General features: G+C 38.3%; 1 protein-coding gene across 9 annotated transcripts in view; it reads right to left on the reverse strand.

Annotated features, from left to right (window-relative positions):
- The window catches only part of LOC127634058 (disco-interacting protein 2 homolog C-like), a 150132-nt gene that overhangs the window by 52540 nt on the left and 73426 nt on the right, over positions 1-24166 (reverse strand). For 4 of the 9 annotated variants that reach the window (XM_052113466.1, XM_052113465.1, XM_052113462.1 and 1 more), the window contains exons 2-5: positions 20316-20387; positions 11897-12007; positions 9012-9137; positions 7876-8085 (exon numbers count right to left, since the gene is read on the reverse strand). In XM_052113466.1, coding sequence (XP_051969426.1) covers positions 7876-8085; positions 9012-9137; positions 11897-12007; positions 20316-20387 — 519 coding nt within the window. Of the gene's footprint in view, positions 1-5600; positions 5727-7875; positions 8122-9011; positions 9138-11896; positions 12008-20315; positions 20388-24166 lie in introns of all 9 variants that reach the window. The other 5 variants (XM_052113463.1, XM_052113460.1, XM_052113461.1 and 2 more) reach the window with 2 other exon arrangements.

Raw genomic sequence — 24166 nt, forward strand, 5'->3', positions numbered from 1 at the left:
CTCATAAACTGTCACAAATTTCCTTCCATTACACTCTGTGCTCCAAGCAAGCCGGTCGGAGAGAAATAACTGCCTGTGTGTCATTTTCAACCCGGAGAAAGGGGAGAATGCCAATGAGGCAGCTCTATTTCTCCTACTCCATAAAACACCCAAAACAGCCTTAATAGAAATGTCCACTATTATCAAGGACAACAGAGTCAGAGGCATTCAGCTGCTTAGCCTTAGTTCAATGTAGGTGGTTTTCAATGTAATAAAACACTGACAGAGTCCATTACTGACTGATATGATAAATTAATATCAAATCTAGGTGGTGTATTTCTGTGCAGTACTTCATATAGCAGAGAGACACAGTTCATTTATAGCAGCAATTCACCATAAATCATTCAGAGAGTTGAGTCATTTTGAGTCTGACTGATTTCACATAGATAATATATATATATATATATATATATATATATATATATATATATATATATATATATATATATATATATCTCTATATAAGAGAAGCATTAGTCATGTTATGTGTGAGAGGGAGGATGCCTCCTGTCTGAGAGAAATCGTGCCAAGCACAGAGGGGGATTGTGATGAGGACATGACTAAGGGAGGGCACAACCCCCTTGGCTGGACTTCCACCCACCATAAACACTGCCTTGTCTTCTACCTCCTTGTCTCAATGCCTTGTCTCCTGCCTCACTGGCCCCCATGTCATCTGGTATTAAGATGCAGTTTGGGTAGGGCTGTAAATCGCTATTTTATTATTTTTTTATTAAAATTAATTCCATGATGCGGCGATTAAATAAGCGAATTAATCGCAAATCAATATTTACTGAGAAAGGCCCAAAAATAAAGATTTTTAAAGTGTAAATCATTTAAATTGAAATAATTATAAATATAATAAAATAAAATCCATATTAAAATGCAAATAATTCTAATACATTACACCATTTACAAATGTTGAGGCAGCTGACAAATACAGCATTTAGACAATACAGAAAGTATCTTTAAAAGTCCAAATATTGTTTGTTTTATTTCCATTTCAGTGAACATAACCCCATTATTGGCCTAATTCCCTCTCTGCTATTTTTAATTGTTGATTTATGTACTCATGCGTCAGACAGAAATTTTGGAGAATCTCACTTTGGATGTGTTGCATCTCAGCATCTCTATTCATAAGCGCTGTGTTTTTAGGATACTGTGTAAAGTTAAACAAAGTTTGAAACTTTGAAAAATTATCCCCTTTGATCCCTGAATTCTGTTGTGATCCTTTCAGCTTTAGCAGGCTGTGCTGCCTGCTTTCGTTAGTTTGAGGAGGCGTGTTGCCTCTACAGCTGGAGCTTTGACTGACCCCCTACTGCCTCATATTCGTAAAACATCAATGTGGTAAATAAAACTTGAATTGCTCCGATGACAAGAACATACCTTATTACAGAATTTATGTACGGGTCGGGTTCATGTTTAATTGCTTAATTGAATGCATTATTTTCAAATAATTAATCATATCAAAGTAATGCGTAAAATCAACAGCCCTAGTTTTGGTTGGTAGTTTTTGTTGTAAATGGTCATCCGTTCGAATAGCAGTGTAATAATGCCTATTCGTCTGTCAATCAACGGCTGCACGAATACAAGATTTTTAAACTTTCCCGGATACATGTGGCTTTGTGATCTACACACCTAAGGCTCAGTTAATAAAGGTACTCCACTAAAATAATGGAGAATTCTGCTCTAAACATCACATTTCGCTTAGATTAAATGCAAGTATGACAGAGTGAGGATTAGGGTTGGGAACCGAGAACTGGTTCTTGTTCAGAACCGGTTCCATTCCATACAGAATCGGATGATCTTCATGACTTTCAGTTCCGTTAATGGTTCCCCTGCATGAATTTTCTGCTGATGCAGCTGGAACACCATACTGAAATACTCTGACAGTGTTTCCAGCAGCACATTTCTGCAGTAGTACTGTCCTCTACTGGGTCAAAAGTGAAAAACACACAAACAAATGACTCTTATGAGCCAGCTCTGTTCAGAGCGAAACATACAGTGCTATCGGAACAATCCGATTCCCGAAAGGATGAACATATAAGCCTATTCTTTTGAATCTAAAGCGTGAAACATTCAGTACTTCTGGTCAATACCGGTATAGTATTAATATTACACTGATGTGCAAGTTATGAATGAATGTCAACTCAAAATTAAATAAGAACTGATGAAGTCTTACAAGCTTGAAGTACAACATTAGACAACAGAACACAGTCTACACTGTTTCTGGAAGAGTTACTATTATGTCATGTGACTTTACAACTGTGAGACTTTAATCAAGCAGTAGAACTTTTTTCCCTCCACTTTTTCTCCCCAATTTGGCATGCCCAATTCCCAATGTGCTCTTAGTTCTCATGGTGCCATAGTGACTCGCCTCAATCCTGGTGGCGGAGGATGAATTCAGTTGCCTCTGCATCTGAGAACGTCAATCCGCGCATCTTATCACGTGGCTTGTTGAGCGCGATACCACGGAGACAGTGTATGTGGAGGCTTCACGCTATTCTCCGCAGCATCCACACACAACTCACCACACGCCCCACCGAGAGCAAACCACATTATAACAACCACGAGGAGGTTACCCCATGTGATTCTACCCTCCCTAGCAACCGAGTCAATTTGGTTGCTAAGGAGACCTAGCTGGAGTCACACAGCATACCCTGGATTCAAACTTGCAACTCAAGGGGTGGTAGTCAGCATCTTTACTAGCTGAGCTACCCAGGCCCCCAGGGGAATAGACTTTTAATCATAACTTATAAGCCTTTAAATACAGACCTACAGGTAGCTCAGCGTTTGTAAATTGATGGCTTCAATAAAAAACAAAAGTCTTTTATTTCTGGTGAATAACTACACTACCCATGATCCTGAAGGGAAACAATCCACAAATCAGTGAATCTTGGTGAACAAAGCACACCAAAAGTGCTCTGCAGCAACTGCACACTCGCCCACATGACGCACTGTGAATGACGTAAACGAGTTGGTTTCCCTACACTCTCAAACTATTATATATTTGTATTTATCTAAATATTTTGCAAAAAATTTCAAATATATTGTTTATTTATAATCAACAACTTTAAATCAACAGTTTTACATATTTCAATTACATTTTTAATTTGTTTACAACATTCAAAATGTTTCATAGTACTGTAGTTAATTCCCTCATAAAATAAAAAATAAAAAAGTTAAGTACACATTCTTGTACCTTTGTCTAACCTCAGAGCTGGTTGGTTTGGTTCATGGCTAAGAATCCCTATTGAAAGACTTAATGGAAATAAATACTTCTATAAAAAGAGAGGATGGGCACTGTTTTGCTCTATTGTGAAAATAGCTTAATTACCATCATACTACTTAAAAATACAGCTAAGTTAGTAGCGTTGCTGCTTATAGATAGCTTCTCCCATAGCACTGCTCGCCTCCTGCCTCATCTCTTGACTCCTTACCTCATCCCTGCCTCGCCTCCTGCCACATCTTCTGCCTTCCTCTTATAGTCTACTATGTCATCATCTGGAATGGTTCATTATCATTCGGCATCAGCAGGTTGAAAGTTCTTCAGCTAAAATCGGCCTATGCTTACCAAAATTCCAATTACTGCCCCAGTGGCAGAATCAGGAAGTGTTTTTTAATGTAAAGGCATGTGGAGCTCCAGTTTCTGGGTGAAATTTCCACAGAGAGGTTTGACAAAAGAGAGTTGTAAAGGTAGTTGTTTTAAAGCAAGAGGAATGCATATTTTATTAACTCTATCCCCGAACCTAAACTCCAACCCTAAACCTAACTGTCAATGGAGTCAAAATTTAATTTTAGAGGGAAAATGGAACCTCCAAATGGTGTTCGTCATTGATTATGTAAGCGCTCTGATTTAAACGTGCTACACAAACATATGTCTGTGACGCTGTTGACCAACATGCACTTAGTTGCAACACAGATGAAGGTAAACGCACTTGAGTGGATGCAAAAATGTCTGATGGATGATGACACCTGTCAGGCAGAATGGGCTAGATGTCAGTGTACTAGAAAATTCGGTGCCAAATTCTGGCAACATGTCGACTTCCCATGTGCTCACGTTGGTTTGAATTGGAACTGCATCCCCACTCTAAATTCACTCCCCAGACTTTGTCCCCCCCAACCCCAGCACTGATCGTAAGAGAAAACACCAAGCAGCTAGAGGGTTTACGTAACAGGCTGAAAATAACCTAGACCTAACCCCCCCCATCTCTTCACTTCATTGACACAGACACTAATGTGCTGGAAAAGGAGTTTCCCCAAAGCCCAGAGGTGCTTGTAGGAGGACAAATAAAAATGACGTTTGTGTCACATGAGTGCTTGGAACAGGGAACTTGCTCAGTCACTGAGATCTGAAGACCCTTGCATCAACACAACCTGACAGACAGAAAGAACCCTTCTAGTCTGCAGAGACAGATAAAAAATACCATCAGTTTCCCTGAATGTTGTCAAAGGATATTACTGTCACACACTTATACCTAATAGATTCATTAACCATTGAATTAAAATGAGAACAGATTTGCTTTAAGTGCTGTTTAGAAACGTCTAGTACAATTTGTAGCAAAACAAGTAAACTGAACATTTTATCATAACACAAATATGTGCCTGTGTTATCCTGAGGAAAATGCTCCAATTCTAATAAAACACTAAACATTTCAAATGTCAACACAAATCATTTACACCATAATCATGCATATTAAACAAATAAATGACGGTTGAGGACACAAGGATGAACATCACGATAGGCACAAACAGACATTGAATGGACAAAGCATCTAAAAGCAGACTGAAAAAACAGCATTTCACACTTTAATTGCTTTGAATAACACTGTAATATTTAGAAAACACACAAGGAACACAGTCACTATTCACAGATGGACTGTATCTCAGAATACAATGACAGAAAAAGTCTCAGAACGGTTGTCGGAGAGTTATGTTCACTTATTTTGACATCCAGACAGCCCTGCTGAAAAACAACTTAAAGAGATAGTTTACCCAAAAATTTTGTAATAATTTACTCACCCTCATGTTGTTCCAAACCTGTATGACTATGTCCGTGAAAATTGGAAGGAGATGTAAGTTGAATATAAGCTTCAGTCACTATTCTTTTACATTGTATGCTGAACACTTTTATTACAAAGAAGAGAGTCATACAAGTTTAGAAAAACATGAGGGTGAGTAAATGACGAAAGAATTTTCAATTTTGAGTAAACTATCCCTTTAAGCTAATTTAGAGGGGTTTCAGGAACTTTTAAGATGGCTAAACTGAGAGACCAGTTTAAACCAAGCTAAAACCGTTTTAAAACAGTTAAGACCAGCAAACCAGCTAAGGCTGGTTTAAGCTATGTTTTTTTCTCAACAGGGACAACATCAAAGTCACATCACGCAACTCCAAACACAAACAATGAGGGGCCTCATCGGCCCCCAGACTCCAGAAAGAATCACAGAGTACACATAGACATCAAGGCTGTCTTGGTGATAAAATGAAGGGGGAATTTCAGGACGTAAGAGTGTGTGTTTGTGTGTAGATATGTGTTTGCATTGAGGGGGGTGGCCATACTGACCCTCCGACTCCAAGGGTGGTGGCCAAAGTAGATCTGATCCGAACTCACAGGAGCGCCGCAGCGAGTTTCCATTCTCCGCTACGCCGAGCATAGTTTTCCTCTTCAACGAGAGGTGAGCAATCGGCCCTGGATGGGGAAGGGAGGGGGGGAGAACCAGAACCTTAGAGCCGACCACTTCCTCTCTGACCGCAGGCATGAATGGGCAGGAGGGACAGAGCTGATGAGCCGAGCATGGACTGTGCCATGTTCCCGACAGAGCAGCGAGCACTCTGACATCTTGCATGGAAAGGGTCGGGGGAGGGGGAAGGCGGGAATGATTGAGCTTTCGCACAGGAATACCCACACTGCCATGTTTCTTGCAAATACGGTATGGAACTCTCGAAATACATATATGGGACAACAGGACAAAAATTGGGAGCAAAAACAACCTTGGATTCAGTAATCCAAGTTCTGTATATGTGTAAAGATGTGTATTTAAAGGGTTAGTTCACCAAAAATAAAATTACAAGTCAGAAATTGAAGTCGTTATTTGCTAAAAATCATCCCCTCTGTCAAAGGTCTTAAATCTTTTTCAATTGAAATATGGTGCGTAAAGGTGCATTGCACCAAATACACCAAAGAACCAATGAAGTTTGACATCAATGACGTCAAACTAGGTGACTTAACGAGTCATATTTGTATTGAATGCTATGAGAACCATGGCAGAGGGGAAGATTTTCAGCGACTAACAACCAACATGTTTGTCTTTTCCTCACACAGAGCTTTTGTATGACTTTTGAAGACTTGGAATATTGTGCATGCGAGTCATATAAACAACTTTTATGGTACTTTTCTGGTGTTTTTTTTTTTTTTGTCATTTTGGAGCTTGACCACCTCCATTTCAATGATGGAAAAGAGCACTCTGGACAATCTGCAATATATCAATATATCTTCTTTTGTGTTCCAAAGAAAAAGTGTTTTAAAACATCTCCCCAAGAAAAATTTTTTAAATGCTTGAAGTGTTCCTAAATTCAGTATGCACTAACAATGTTCTAAGAGCTCCCAAAAACGTCCAACTCTCTTGAGGTTGGTTGTCTGCTTTTAGATGCTACCATAACACTACCATGTGGGAGGTACAAAGAGGAAGTGAAGAGGAGAATCTAAGAAAGAATAAAATAGTGGAAAGTGAGAAACACAAAAGTGCAGAGTTACTAGGAACCCAGAAAAGAAGGAAGGAAAGTACGACTACAGAAAGATGATACAGGAACAGGAAACAGATTGATGAGAAGGAAAACCATACCGTAAGGGGAAATACAATTAGTCAAAGGTAAGAGGACAGTGTGAAAGACATGAGTTCCTTTCTGCACACATTAAACTGCAACACAGGACTCTCCTACATAGCATCATAGCTCTATTAATACATTGGAGTTCATCATTCACCACAGTCCACAACTTTAAGCCCTCTGGATAAAAAAAAGGTTGTGAGGTTTTTGAAAACCAGGAATCTTTTACACAAAAAGACTGAGTGGAGGAGGGGAAAGTGGTAGTAAAACGCTTCCTTTTTCCTGCTGCGTTCTCTGTTTAGATTTAAAATCAGCTGGCTGAATAGATTTAACATCTGTGCAGCACAGGCTAGTCTGAATTACTTTAAACAGACAAAAGAGGGAGTGTGTTAGTGGCTCTGTGTTGACTGTATTGTCAATTGAAGGCTCAAAAATACGAATGTTTTTTTTTATTCAGCTCAGTCAGGCCTGTAGTTCAGATTTTTTTATTGTCTCAATGCTCTGCTTATGTTTTCCTTGGTTCCACCACTTAATAGAATAAATTAAATTTTTAGCAAAACACTCTTTAAACATTAAGTATAAATTCAAAAAACAAGTTAAAATAATGTATTAGGTTTTTAAGCAATAATAGCTGTTAAATAAAATTTATCAAGGAAAATTCATATAGAAAACAGAACAAAAACATGGGGGGAAAATGGAAAACAAAAAGTCTGCATGGCACAAACACATATATATATGATCAACGAGACAACCGTATTGTTGAGCCCTGCACCTATCAGATGTTAAAAACTAATATTATTGATTACTTCCTGAATTAACATTTAGACCTTTGGCAGACTAGTGACTAGCACTGAATAATGTTAATGACGGTGGTTCAACGACAGCACATAAAAGAAGGTGCAGACGGTACACATTGGCAAGGAAGGCGGGGTTTAGAAGCATGGCAGGAAGTGTGGGGGTGATTGTCTGAGGGAGCAAGGAGGTGGAGGTGGAGCTTGCTGAGTGGATGTTACCTGATTTGCCAACATGTGCCTGAGCCAGGACGTCGGCCAGGCGTCCCGCGGCTCCGCTGCCCCCACTCTGCGTCGAAGATGAGGAGGAGGAGGTGGTGGAACCCTGGTGGATGGCCCGGCTGATCCAGTGCTCCATGCTGACACTGCCCTGGCTGGAGGTGGGGGTACCCTCACCCTGGCCGCCCTCCTCCTCCGAGCCGGACGAGGTGTCTGTCAGGGGGGGCAGAGAGGACAGGGGGGAGAGGCCTAGTGAGAGTCACTTAGACCCACTCAACATTCAGCCAAGAAGGTGGACAAGTGTGATTAAAGTCAACATGAAATGGCATTTGGAACCTACATTACATTTTAATTTACATTGTAACACATTTTGGAATATTAAATAGGGCTGGAGAATACAAATTTTACAGAATTGTGATATTTTATCTCAAGATACTGTATCAATATTCTAATGCCAAGAATCAACATTGTTGGTAACATTTTTCACATTAAAGGGATAGTTCACCCAAAAATGAAAATTCTCTCATCATTTACTTATCCTCAAGATATGGATTAAAACACTGGAGTCATATGGATTACTTTTATGCTACCATTATGTGCTTTTTGGACCTTCAGATTTCTGACCACCATTCACTTGAATTGAAAGGACCAAAAGAGCGGAGATATTCCTCTAAAAATCTTTGTTTGTATTCAGCATAATTCTTATGAAAAGTCATTCACATCTGAGATGGCATGAGGGTGAGTAAATGATGAAAGAATTTATATTTTTGGGTGAACTATCCCTTTAATATTTAGGGAATAAGGAGATAATTTGTGAGAACATCATGACGTACCTCCATGTTAACAATTATTTTTCAAATATATCGCTAATTGTGATTATTAATACATACATAATCAATGCCAAAACAGCTATTTGGCCAATAGGTCAACATAACAATAGGTTAACATTATTTTTACAGCGGAAGTCGTTTCAGAGGTAGAGCAAGTTATTACATTTTGCCGAAATATTATAAAGACGCACGCAGATAAATCGTTCACAATAAGACCAGGAATTAGTATTAAGAAAGTAAATAGGATAACTTTTGATTTCATGTTGACTTTAAATAAAGCAATGATTAAGAATCAGGTGTGAAGCTCACCTGGGGGGGTGTAGGCATCCATTGAGGTCTGCACCACAAGAGATCTGCGTTTGGATGGCATGGGAACAGCCATCTTCCTCTCCTTGTTTTTGGCCAGTGCTGCCTGAACTGCTTCTGTGTGGACATCTAAAGATAAAAAAACATAAAAGAATGAGCAAAAATTCAAGCCTCAAATTGTATTAAAGGAATAGTTTACCCAAAAATTAGAATTATGTCATCATAGTTATATTCATGGTGTTCCAAACCCATGGAACACAGAACATTTGAATAATATTAATGCAGATCTTGCCATACAATGACATGGTGTTCCTGCTGATCACAACTGTCGAGCTCCAAAAAAAAAATGACGAAATCGCTGTTTGCACGTTGTTCCTCTTCTGAAGTCATACAGTACGATAGCTTTATTTGAGGAACAGACCAAAATATAAGTTGTTATGCAGGCGTGCCTCAGTTGATGTGCAGATTATCAGTGAATAACAACTTAAATTTCTGTATGTTCCTCGCAAAAAGCTAGCGTATGGCTTCAGAAGACTCGGGATATAGCAAACGAGTCATATTGAGTACTTTTATGGTGCTGTTGGTGTCGCTGTCGCTGTATGGCAATATTTACTAAAAGATTCTTCAAATATCTCTCCTTTTATGTTTATGTAAAAAGATGACAGCATACTGGTTTGGAACAACATGATGCACATAAAATAATGATATGATTTTCATTTTTGGGTGACTTGTTCTTTTAAGTGGCTGTTGACCCCCAAGCTGTTGTTTACAGTGACGTGGATGAGATGAGTCTGAGTGGCTGAAATGGTCATGAGAGTGTGTGACGAGAGCCAAGCCACCACCTCCAGTCCTTCTGTGATCTTGCATTACTGACTCCTTCCAGTGTGTGTGTGTGTGATGACACCATGGTTGACTGTAGCTTGTACCCATGGCTGCTTTCCTCACATTGGCAGAGTCCCAGCCTCTAATAATCCAAGCTGTTATTTGGACTCTCTAATGAGATCCAGAACACCATATTCATCAACACACTTATGCACTAACGGTCACTGTAGCGGCAACACTCAACCAAAATGGCTAGAAGTGATGCATGACCAGAACTGATCCTGACAGGATGTGATGCACTGATGCTATTTTTCACTATTTCTTGCTATTTTTCTTCACAGAAACTGTCAGCACAAAACTTGATTCTGAACTCTTTTGAAGACCACATGAAGCAGAACATGCAACACATTTAAAGGGTAAAGTTAATATTTTTTAGCACAATTAGCATCAATGAAACAGAATTTTTAAATTATTGTTGTTTTAAACATGTTTACAGAACAATTCTCCGTCTTCCATTGGTTGGAAAAACATCATGGTTACTTTTGTAACCTCCGTTCCCCGATGGATGGAAAGAGACGTTGTGTCGATTGTAGTGACACAAGGGGTCTCTTCTGAGAGCCTCGCGCACCTCTGAACTTGAGAAAAGGCCAATGTCAAGTTGGCAGACAGAATTTGCATGCCTGAGAGCATCTAAAGCCCTAAGTGCGGTCCATGTAGATACACAAAGCACGTACCGGACACAGCAACGAAGACACTGGGTCTACCTCCTCCGGGGCAGTGCTTGCAGATTCATGACCTGGTCCCTGAAGGGGGTTGTAGGATACTTGGGCAGGTAGCCCGGTCGCAGTCTTAGGATGACTTGAGCATCTGCCGGACCAAACTCCAGGCAAGTCTCGCTGACTGAGAACGCTTGCAGGTCCCCAACCCTCTTGATGGAAGCGAGCGCGATCAGGAGGGCCATCTTCAAGGAGAGGGCTTTGAGCTCAACTGAATCAAGTGGCTCGAAGGACAACCCTGAGAGGACCACTGAGAGATCCCAGGAGGGGTACAGGCTTGGCCGGGAAGGGTTCAACCTTCGGGCGCCTCTAAGGAACCTGATAATCAAGTCGTGCTTACCAAGGGACTTGCCGTCTACTGCGTCATGGTACGCTGCGATAGCATACACCTTCAAGGTTGTGAGGCACGCTGACAATGAGACCGAGTCTAACTCCAAACTGAGAAAAGAGATGCTCTGAACCGGAGAGAGCTTGCTTTTTCCCAGCTGACCTGAAGCCCTAAACGGCTGAGGTGCACGAGCACCTGGTCCCTGTGGGTGCATAGTAACTCTCGAGAGTGTGCTAGGATGAACCAGTCGTCGAGGTAACAGAGTATGCGGATGCCCACATCCTGTAACGGGGCAAGGGCTGCCTCTGCAACCTTGGTGAAGACGCGAGGAATCCATAATTTCACACATAAACATTCACGTGCTGTTTCACTTGACTTAGATACAGGACATTTTAAAACTGAGAAATGTAATTTATTTGATTATTTAAAAAAATGCTTTCTCTACACCAGCTTAATGTGCAAAGACAACTATAAGTAAGTTATTGTAGGCTGAATTGCCTGAAAAGTGTAAACACTGTGGCGCTATTAAAACATTGTTCTATTTGATTGAGCTATCTGATCAGCCCGACATAGCAACAATGGCTCAGCCAGAGGCATGCTTTCTGGGTGAGACTATATTTGACTGACCAATGGCAGATGGTGTTTGAGAAACTTGCTTGAAAACCGTCATTTTGCAATTCCATTTGGTGACATAAGTGGGGCAAGAACTACACACACCACTATTAAGGTAAACAAACTGAGATTTGATATTAGGAGTCCAGACACTCTAAAGTGGTGGTACATTTAACATAATTACCCCCAACCACAGTGCAAAGAAAACCTGTTGGCTAAGCGCTTATCTCTGTTGTATAATTACTGAAAGTCTGGGCAGCATTATTTTCCATCATTCTAATGTAAGAATTATGAGGGATCACTGTCTGGAATAATCTCAAACCCTCCACTGTGTACTGCCGCTGACTCACCTGATCGGTAACGTTCATCACGGGTGCCAGAAGAGCGTCTGCGGTGGTATCGTGAAGCGGAGGAAGGTGCCATGGGTGGCCGGCGCTCGTGTGCCATACAGGCCTCGAGTCCTGAAGGACACAGAGAGAGCAACAGAGGGACAATTACGAGGGTTCGTACAGATGCTTCAAAGTTAAATTCAAGGACTTTCAATGACTTCTCAAGCACATTTTTATTTGTTTTCAAGGACAATGCTCGAGACGTCATTAAAAAAAATATTTTTGTTTATTTAAAAAAATATATATTTTAACCATTCAGTTAATTTATTTTTATAAAACACCACGTATTACAAGTACAACATATCTCAATATGCATCTTTACATATTCTTGGTTCAATCATGACAAAATTGTAGTGTGCTCCCTTAAAACACACTTCGCTATACAAATAAAGTGAAAACAGTAGTCCATATAACTCATGTGCTGTGTTCCATGTTTTCTAAAGTCACACTACAGATTTATGTGAGGAACCGACCCAAATTAAAAATGTGTCATTCTCCCAAAAAATTGACTTTCCAACTTAAATATTGACATTTGAATGCTGAAACACATTTTGGAACATGTTGACATTCATTATTATTCATAAAGGACAACTTGGCTGTTGTTCTTTCTTTTATTATTTAATTTTGTTTCACGAACGAAGCAAGTTAACACTAACAAGGGTTAAATGGGTTACACAACCACATTTTGAGGGCTCAATGGGTTACAACACCAAATATTTTTGTGTGAAAATATTACTTAAAATGTGAATACATTTTTAACATGCTGGGAAAAATCACTATATGCATATTTAAGCATCCTCTGAACTTAAACCTTTAAGTATTTTCTACAACTTTGTATTTTAATTTAAAAAGGTTTTTAACATTGATAAAACCAATAACATGAAATCAAGGGACAAACATTCTTTTTAAATTATTAAAATTATTAAGAATAATTTAGTTAAGGCTTTTTTGCACACTTGTTAACGTGCACTAATGCTTTTATTAAAAAGAAGTACAAATAAATACACAAATAACTTTACATGTCATAGAAGTGGTGTACCAGAAGAAGTGGACAAGGATTTGTTTTTGCAAAATATTATCAAGCCATTTCACATCATTAAATGTTTGTCAACATATTTTGATCGGGACCCAAATGTTGTCAGAAATAAGGTATTTTGTGAGAAACAAAGCTTTCTTTACATAAGGGGGTGCTAGACGGCTCACAAAACTGAATCCTTCATTGATCTGCATTCAAATCATTCATAACGTTTTACATCTCATCTATTTTTTTCAGAGTAAATTTTAATTAAAACTGATAGTTGCAAAGACTCATACTTGTAAAATCCACCACAGCAGTATCTATAAAATATATATATTTTTTAATAGTAACACTTGAATGTGATTGGTCCATTCTGAACAGCCAAATGTAACCGGTCCCACTTGACAGCGCAGTCTATGCGCTCCCTGCTTCATCGGTGGTCTAGTGGTCTGGCGTCATGTTTTTCCGAAAATAAATAAATGCATTTAATTTATTAAATGATTAAAGCAACGCTTTAAATATTTTCTATAATTCAAGAACCTTTTAAACACCTCTTGGTAAAAATTGCTCTTTTCAGGGATTTTCCAGGACTTAAATTTGAAAAAGTCAAATTCAAGTACTTCAAGCACCTTGTACGAACCCTGAATTACACATCTCAGCCAGGGACTCGTATTAACGATTCCTCATACATTTCTGTCTTTGAATTTCTCTGTCAATTACAGACAACAGGCAATGAGAAACACAACAACCTGTTTTAGTCTGTTTTAATCAGTGTTTCCCACTTACAATTTCTCATTTCACCTTTCTCCCTTGTCTCCTTGTAAGCGTACTTTAGCCTTTCTTTCTGGCATGTTTTCATCCTCTTTTAGCTTTTTTTGTCCCGTTTTATTCGTCAACCCACTTCAGATGTAAAAGTTTTGTGGTTGGCTGTCTTTAGTGTTGCAGTAATTGAGAGTATGGATACACAATATATCGGTAATCATATCAGTATCAACAAATAAGTGTTTTTTTTTATAATTATTATTATTATAATTGTATTGTCTGAATTGGCCAATATTGGAAAAAGACAATATCTGGGCTTATTTTTTCTACTTTTAACAATGTGCTGTTTTCAATATGAAGTCAAGTTACAAAAGTGTTAAGCAGTTATCCATCTTTCCTACTGTATAGGGCTGCACGATTTGGGGGAAATGCCATATTGCGATTATTGAGTTTAATATTGTGATATGCGATTGACATATAATAAACAAATAGTATCATGAGTCAACTTGTTTGGTTATCAAGGAAAATGCACATATAGACTACTGATAATGCTGAAATGTGTATTTCTTACAACTATAAATGCACAGTTTTTTCAAATTAAAATATTTTTACAAAATGAAATAATATCTTTGCATTACTGCAAATTGTTGTTGTTGTGTGTGTGTGTGTGTGTGTGTGTGTGTGTGTGTGTATATATATATATACACACACACACACATTTTATTGTTGTTGTATTTTTTGTTATTTTTCATATAAGATTGATCTTATGATGATTTGATCAATGATGCAACACGTTGCAAGCTGCAGACTGCGGGGGTGAGAGACAAGCGTCTCTACGTGCTTATACGCTCCCGTATTATATTAATTAAGGATAAATTAAAGATATATCACTATGCTGTGATCTGTGTTTCTATCAGACACTCCAGCTGCAGATAGCGGGAGTGAGAGACGAGAGTCTCATCAGCCGGCGGAACTTTAAATCTCGACTCCCACTCAGATTGCGTATCTTCAGCGACTGTTTGAAGCGGCTCTGACCACACCGAGAATGACAGTTTTGGAGTTTGCACGCTCCCGTATTATATTAACTTTAATTATTGATGAAATAAAGATATATCGCCAAGCTGTGATCTGTGTCACTTTTTCTGGCCACCAGTTCAGTGTCGGTGTGCTCGGCATCCATCTTCACCTGATTTCCATGCGGAACACCGGAAACTCACATGACCACACGTGCCACTCCCTAAACTGAGACTGACTGGTCATCTTTTTATTAGCGGTGTAGAAAATGGGCAAACAGCTCTCAGAGAGAATGGGCTGTCACATCCACACGTGCACTTATTTATTTAATATAATCACAGTATTTGCCATCATATAATCGCACAGGCTGACATCGCGATTGCGATATGATTAATCGTGCAGCACTACTACTGTACATTGTGTTTTGATTTCATATTTCACTTCCAGAAGTGTAAGATAAAATGGTAAATGGTCTGCACTTATATAGCGCCCTTTTAAGCCTTAACGGTATTCAAAGTGCTTTACACTGCGTCTCATTCACCCATACACACACACACATTCATACACCAATGGCAGCAGAGCTGCTATGTAATGTATGTAAGCTAGCCTGCTATTGGGAGCAACTTGGGGTTCAGTGTCTTGCCCAAGGACACTTCAGCATGTGGAGTCTTGTGTCAACCCTGCGATTAGTGGCCGACCCGCTCTATCAACTGAGCCACAGCCCCCAAAATAAATCAATCAATCAAATAAAGCCAAACAAAACTAAAAAAGAAATTAAACAAAAAACTAAAACACCATACAAACAAAAACAGAAGAAAAACACATACAAATCAAAGAAGCAAAACAACTTGTAAATTAAAAAAATTTAAAATAAAATAACATAAAAAACAAAACACGATACAAAACAAAAGGAAAGGAAAACATGGAACAAAATGAAAAAACAACATATAAAAACAAAACTAAATGAAAAAAAAGGAATAAAAATGAACAATACAAAAAAGAAAAACAAATTAATAAAACAAAACAACATACGAAACAAAACTAAATGAAACAAAACAAATAACTGTATAGACATGCCATATCTGCAAATATATTTGTCACAAAGTCATAATATAAAAAATACATACTGGCTATCGATATCTGCCCAGATTTCTTTGTCAGTGCATCCCTAATTGAGAGTAGATAAAATATGTACTTCCAGGCATATAAAGCAGCTGATTCGTCTGCTAAGACACACATCTGATGAGCAATCTCTGTTCTGTCGCTCTTTGTTGTCTTGGGTTCTGAGCGGAGAGCTAAGCACCGCAGTGTTCTTTCTGGCAGATTTCTGGACACGTGAGATGGCCTAGGTTGTGCTCAGCGCTCAGCTAAGAGCTTAGAGGGCAGACCGGAAAAATACATTTTGGCCCTGTGCTGCCTCAGCCAAAGTCATCCACAGGTAGATTTATTAATTCAATAAAGCAGAAGGTGAGACAGTAGGTTAAGTCGAAATGATGCACCAGCTCATGCAGAGGATGTGACAGCGCTTTTCTGACATTGCACTAACTCAAGTACAATGAACTCACAGTCTCCCTCCTACTACAAACTCTGTAGTCCAGGGTAATAGTCAACAATCAATTTTGATTGGATTAACGTCTAAGCAGGCCTGTCGTTCAGCCGAAGGTAGTGGCGGAGACAATCTCTTCTCTGTGCTGGTAACATGATACACTTAAAAGCGTGGAGATGGCATGCATAAAAGCAGGGTATTCAACCCAATTCCACACAGTGGAAGTTTGTGTAATTTAATAAAAATGTAAGATTTAGTTTAAGATAATTAGTATATATTTCAACCTTTACAACCCACCTTCATTAAAAATGTAAATTGTACTAGACAACAATATGGCTCTTTAATGTCATTAAACATATTTAAATTATATTACATTAAAGGATAGCTCTTCATCATTCACCCACCCTCATCTTGTTCCAAACCTGACTTTTTATCTTCAGTGGAACACAAAAGGTGAGTACATGACAGAATTTTTATTTTTGGGTAAACTGAAACTAAAAAACACTGAAAAAACAGAACCTTAGTGTCACTGATTGATAGTAAAAATAAAACGGGACTGTTTAATAACATTGATTCCTTTCAAAATCTCATGCGTCTCATGAGTCGTCTGGCACATGCCGCTCTTCACACCACAGTATACGGTACATGCTTTATGCCTGAGCATGATGTCATACATTTTTTCAGCTGGAAGCCAGACTGGAAACTTGCCTGTTGCTATAGCAACAAAAGCTGCGCTCATCAACAATTCAGCCAAACCTGCCGAGCCCAAATCAGAAACCATTAAAAGTTTCATTAATTCTTGCAAAACTATAAAATCAGAGATAACCTTGTAAGACATTGCAATAGAGCAGGAATCTTCTTACATGGAAAAAAAAGATTCTTATTGATTTATTTTATTGACAGTTCAAATGCAAAGGATTCATCTTAAGTGCACTCAAACAGGTAAACACCTTGATCAACCGAGGAGCCACTAGGGATGCTCAAAAATACATATTTTCAAAATGACCAGTCAGTCATAAGGAGTCTTAAAACTTATCTATTTTCCTTGGCTTTTAACATTCATTGACCATTTCTCTTTTTATCTTTGTAAGTTTATTGTTATTGCATGTCTTGATTGTTGTCTTTTTACTTATTGTGCAGCACTTTGGTCAACTTCAGATGTTTTTACATGTGCTATATAAATAAACATTGATTGATTGATTGATTGATTGTGTCCCTGACTAATTAGGCTTGTTTGGGGTTCATCTGACCCTGGTCAGATGTGTTTTTTATGGGGTGTACATAAGAAGTGTTCTTGTGTTCAAAACACCTGAGAGGAGCAGAATGGAATCAAACAAAACTGATTATTAAAGTTGAACTGTTTTGAACTTGACACAGCATCGTATGGCACAAGACACACAAAAAAAACAGCATGAGTCATGACACAGCAGATAAAGGGGAAGGATTTAAGTAACTTCAGCAAGAGGGTTTTGCCATGTAAAATGTTTAACAGCTAAAGCACATCACACTGTGGGTGTTAATTAAAGCACAACAAGTTTAAAACTAGGGATGCACTGATATGAAAATTTTGTCCGATCCCGATTTGAACAAAAACCTATAGGCCGATAATGATAATGATATTTTGCCACTTAGCTTATTTTATCATCAGATCACGGTTTTACTTATGAATGCTTTTAAAAAAATTATACAGAGGTACAAAAGCTTTTTTACTGTTCTAACAATAGCTAATATCCAATATACTGTAAATAATTTCTGATATCTCAGAAGTCACACTATTGGTTTTAAAGCACTTTTGATGGTTTCCCTCATCATGTAGCCTAAAAGTAAGTGCCAATTTCACAACTGTCACGTCCATTCATGCCATTTTTTCCAATGTGAAAACAAGAAAGAATACAAATTAAATATTACAATGTTCTTAGGAGTGCCAACCATTCTTCATATTGTGGGTATTATTTTATCTAGATTATACATCTGGCAGTTTTTACAAAGTGGGCTACTAATTAATAAAAAATAAACCATCTGTTTTTCATATACACGTTTTCATGCTTATTACCAATCTGCAGAGAGTTTTAATTTGGTCAATAATTGCCTGATAAAAATCACCAGCAGATACATTGATGCAGCCCTAATTAAAACAAATAATAAATAAATAAAATCTCACTTATTGACTAGATGGTTGTTGGAAGACTAGTCGACCATCATGATCAATCATTAGAAGCAAAGTAGTGAAAAGAAACTGAACATTTCAACACTGAACATTTCGATTTTAAGCCTCTTAATTCTGGTGCCCACAGTCATTTATCAGCTCATTTTAAACCAGCACTAAAGAACAAGAGAACAAACAGACTGATTAACTCTGGGGCTGGACTGTGTTAAAGATGGCCTTACTTTCCAAATACGATTTTAAGAAGAGGAAAAAGACAAACTAGAGTAATTTGAATATTTTCAGACTTTTAAGGGATAGCTGACCCAAAAAAATAAATACAAATTCTGACATTGCTTCACCCTAAAATGAAAACATGTCACTATTAACTAGTTAGCTTCACATACAAAGAAACAACATATGGGTTTAGAATAGTGGTTCACAACCCTGTTCCTGGAGTCCCCCAACACTGCACATTTTGGATATCTCCCTTTTCTGACACACCCAATTCAGGTCTTGGAGTCTCCAGGTGTGTTTGATTAGGGAGATATCCAAAATGTGTAGTGGGGAGGGGGCTCCAGGAACAGGGTTGTGAACCACTATTCTAAACCCATATGTTGTCTCTTTGTATGTGGAGCTAACTAGTTAATAGTGACAACGTTTTCATTTTAGGGTGAAGCAATTCTTAAATGTAAACAAACTTGGATGCCTTTAGTGAATGTAAACAGACGGGACAGCAAATAAGGTAATATCAAACTATGGGATCAGCTCCTTAGGCCTTGTACTGCAAATACAGCCTAAAGGCCATTGCACCCCAGAGGCGATGCGATAATGGCAAATGAAACTGTTATAAGTGGCCCTTTCTCATTAAAAATGAGGCGAATGATTGCCTTTAACACATTCACGCCTTTACAATACAAATTATCAACAGTTAATTTTACCGGTAGGTGGCACAAATCACCTCTCAGCTGATCTGCCACTCGCCCATAATGGATGAGAAGAAGAACTACATGACAAGTTTGCAAAACAACCATGAAATGCAATAAGAAAGACAAACTAATGATTTCTCTAATGAGAAAAGAAAAAAAAAGAAAACAGTTTTCTCTACAAGTGGTGAACATGGTGGTGGCATAGTGGGCTAAAGCACAGAACTGGTAAACAAAAAGTTGCTGGTTCGATCCCTCCAGCCACCACCATTGTGTCCTTGAGCAAGGCACTTAACTCCAGGTTGCTCCGGGGGGATTGTCCCTGTAATAAGTGCACTGTAAGTTGCTTTGGATAAAAGCGTCTGCCAAATGCATAAATGTAGAAGCTTTCAGTGTTTAATGTCGGTGGTCAAAACCACTTTCGGTGCTTTAGCGCTACTTCTTGCACTGGTTTTAGTAACTGGAGCAGTTTCTGACATGATCCAAAGCTCATATTTTATTGGTTTCAGGGCTTTTCATCACCGGGCGAAGAAAAAAATCTTGCTTTGGTTCCAGGTGTGAATGGCTTCATAGGAATCCGTTGTTTCTATTCAAAATGTTAATAACGCTGAGAAACTGAGCTGAAAATTCATGCTGAAATTCGGGTTTAGTGTGCAAAGGCATTAAGATGCCATTCAAAAGGCATTGCTGTTTAAGCAAAAGACTCTCAAATGTGGAACAGAGAACGAATGTGAAATCCATCTGTTCGGATCTTAAAACCTAGAATATTAGAACACAGGAAATCGTCTCTCATTGCAGGATTTTAGGATCTGTTTAAATGAGAGAAGGGGAGGCTAACCCATCTGCTGTAGAAAAAATATGAGCTGCTTCGGACTCTTACTGCAGCTGTTTAATCCTATCCAAATGCTGGTCTATGGGTTCAAACGTACTCCTGTGTCCCCTAAGTAGTAGGTGAGAGTCTGGGCACATACCTGAAGGCTGTGGTAGATACGCCCCGAGCAGTTTTGACCTCTTCTTCTCGTATCCTTTCTGAGTGATGTCACCTGCAAGATAAAAGGAGTGTCACAAAATGTACAAACTAGGGTTGCTCCAATATCCACATTTTGGCTTTGGTATGATACCAGCCCTGGTACCTCAGTATCGATACTAAATCGATACTATAGTATATGAAAATACACAGAAAATGACTTGATTAAAAGAACTGCATAAAGTATCACAGGTACAAATGATGCGTTTTCCATTTACATTTTTCTGGATTCCATGTTAACTAATGTAATGTTTTACTTAAATGTCATGATCAAATAATAAGCTTTAATCAAATAATAAATCAAATTCTTTTTTTTTCTTTTTTTATTTATTTTCTTTGACAAATTTTTTTATTTTATTTTATTTTTTGTAAAATAAAATGCCACACAACAGAGCTTCACAGTATTTCTGAAAACATGAATGGAAAAAAAAATCGGATTACCTGTGGCACAAGGCTGTTATGGCTGAATCACAACATGCTGATAAAACACTTGCATTTGTGATATTGCGTACAGATAATAATACTAATAATAATATTTAAACATCCATTTAATATTATATAATTGGTATTATAAGTATTATTGCTACTTTTTGAATATTATATTTTTATACAGTAGTTACATTTTTCTGTCTTCAATTTCACGCATCCATTTGAATAGAGCTTTCATGTTAGCGGGACTTTTATTTTGGCAGACCTTTGAGTTCTTCCTGTTTTTCTGGTTAGTTATATCAAGCTTCCCATTAGTGCTGGGATAATCCTACAGTGACTCTTGAGCTGAAATCTCAGAGCTGCACTGGAGGAGTTAATTTAAGTGTTAACAGTCATTTATACTCTAAACACATTGCATGAAAATTAAGAACCAGTAGCATGTGTTGAGTCTGTGTGAATGTGTGCGTATGCGTACGCCCGTGTGTTTGTGTGTGTGTGAAGCAGATGAACAGAGTGGCACCTCTTGTTAATTCTGTAGCGTGCAGTGCATGTGATTGTATATTATTTAATTAAATGACATCCTTCTGCTGTTTAATGATCAAATTTTGCCATATCCAGTTTTTTTTTTGTTTTTTTTATTTGTCATTGACTTCATTTCAAAACTGCCACATCTCATATCATTTTGCTAATGACAGCATACTGTAACATGGTACTGAAATTAGCAACAAGATGATATCATACCGTTGTAATTTTTTTGGTATTGCAATACTGCATTATTACCGGTAAACCGTGCAACCCTAGTACAAACTGTAACGGTTACCCTGTCTTGTCTCACTGTTGCCCTTTGTTTGTAATTTTGTCACTTTTGTTATTCCTTAGTTTTCCCTTTTGTCACCCTTGTATCTCCATAGTCTTCCTGTCAGCCCTCGTGTTCACTGTTCATTGTTTTCACCTGCCCTCGTTAAGTTTGCCATTTGCCATCTTGTTTGGTGTTCTGTTTGTTCGTTGGCCCCTTAGTTCTAGGTTCATGTATATATATCCTGGTTTTTGGTTTAGTCCCTGTCTTTCGTTGATTGTTTGTGAACGTGGTTGTATGTAGGTGATGTTCGTTCCCATGCCTGTGTTCCCAGTTCCAGTGTTTTGTTGCCTGTGTTCCCAGTTCCAGTGTTTTGTTGCCTGTGTTCCCAGTTCCAGTGTTTTGTTGCCTGTGTTCCCAGTTCCAGTGTTTTCGTGTTTTGTTGCCTGTGTTCCCAGTTCCAGTGTTTTCGTGTTTTGTTTTCATTTTTGCCCATCGTGGTAGTTTTGTTTGTTCATCTCTGTTTGTTTCCATTCGTTTAAATAAAGTTAACTGCACTTGGATCCTCAACCTTTGTCAGCCTCAGTCCTCAATCGTTACACAAACAGCCTTTATAAATGTAAAAAAACTAAATTTCACAATGGCCTCTTTGATAGTGCATATTATAATACTAAAAAAGCATCAAACATTTAAGTTAACTTTTTTTTTTTCTTTCAGAATTTCTATTTTTAATTTAGGAAACATTCCAAGATAAAACTCTTTTTTTTTTTATGTGGTATGTATAGTGAGGTGTTTTTGGGCAAATCTTGAGAAGTTTAGGATGAAGTGGCTGCACTTCTTGAAATGATTAATGTAACAAGGTTTAGTGGCTCTTGTCACAAAGCATTAGGCGACTGGGCCGTCACATGTGCAGAGAAATTAAAAAAATATCTGGTGCATACTGTGTAAATAGCAGAGATTTGACAGAAAAACTAAATGAGAAAGCTCCAATGATAAATAAATAGTTCTGTTACAAATTCTTGTGAGCTGACTAGCCGTCTACTCCCTACATAGACAGCTGTCTTCAAAGGCAACAGCATGCTAACAGAAATAGATCATCAAAAGTGTCTGATCTGGAACACTTTTCATAGCAACGAACTCCACACACAACAAAATGCACTTCTAACCTGAAGCGCACAAGAAATGTCCATTCTATTCCTGTTTTTGAATGCAATAAATGCGTCCTGTGTGAACAGCCCCCTTAGAAGACAGCATGATGTTGCTGCCAAGCTTATGGAATGGTCTTCAGAAGATGGTGTATTTGTTAAAATGTTATCTAGGTAGGCAGCTTTCTATGTTTTGGAACAGAGCTAATCTCCTCTCCCTCCTCTCTGGTACCATCAACATAATTCTGTTTATTTGCCATGTTGATAGAGAACACAGTGTTTGATCCCTGGAAGGACAGGAAGTGGTTAACAGTAAAGGCAGTTATTCCCTGATGACCTCTTTAACGGACCAATAAAAAGGCTAACAGCTTTAAAGTTGATGAGGAGGAGGATGAAGAGCTTTGGGATGAAAAAAAAAAAGGGTATGGGTTTTTTTATTTTTTTTTTTTTTTAAACAGAGTCTGTATGATTCATTTCCTCACACCCACTTGCTGCCAATCAAACAGATTTATGTGGTGTTTTTAGCTTTTGGAGATTCATGGCATTGGCCGTCCTCATCTCGCTTACTTAACACACACACACACGCACACACACACTTTTGCTTTTCACTTACCCTCCTTGTCCTTCCCTGAGGGACAGTCCCTTGTAAACTGACACCTCTGCCTAAGTCTGTAACCCTTAATAAAAAATAAAAAAAGGAAAAACTACAGCAGACTGCCTCATGAGGTGAGTGAAAATGAGGGTAGAAGCAATAGGCTACTGGACTGGACATCATTCAGGTGTACAACAAACTGCTGTTTAATCCGCTGGAGGGGGATTGTTGGCAACATTTCTCATGTATTAGGCAGCTTCCAACAGATAGCATGTTGTACAAAAAAAAAGCAGCTGTCACAATTTTGGTGTACACAGAATAATAGGACAGATGTACAAACAAATTCAGCATTTGTTTAGAACATAATATTTTACTCAATAGTGGTATTTACTAAGGTAACCATCGTTATTATTATAGAGTAAACTTGGGGTTAGGCATTTGTTCAAATCCCAAATTCTAAGTATTAAACTTTGATACGTAACTTGCTCATCATCATTGGCACTACGGACATGAATGATAATAATATCACGGGTCTTCTTGAGGAGAGGTGTGCTATTATTTTTCTAAGCACTTTTGATATTCGCCTGGTGCATGATAACATTCTACAGACTTACAATGAAGGGCAGACTCAAGCCATATCAATAACCAAGAATATGATAACCGTAACTAATCACCAAACAACCATCCAGAAAAATCTCTAGCAACCATTTAGCAAAGCTTTAACAACCATTTAGAACACCCTAGTAATGCCCTGACAACGCAACATGATCACATGGGAAGTCGACATGCTGTTTCTGAAAGTTCCAGTACCCTAGGATCGGAGGCTTAACCCT

Source organism: Xyrauchen texanus, chromosome 41, assembly GCF_025860055.1.
Source record: "Xyrauchen texanus isolate HMW12.3.18 chromosome 41, RBS_HiC_50CHRs, whole genome shotgun sequence".
Taxonomy (NCBI): Eukaryota; Metazoa; Chordata; class Actinopteri; order Cypriniformes; family Catostomidae; genus Xyrauchen; species Xyrauchen texanus.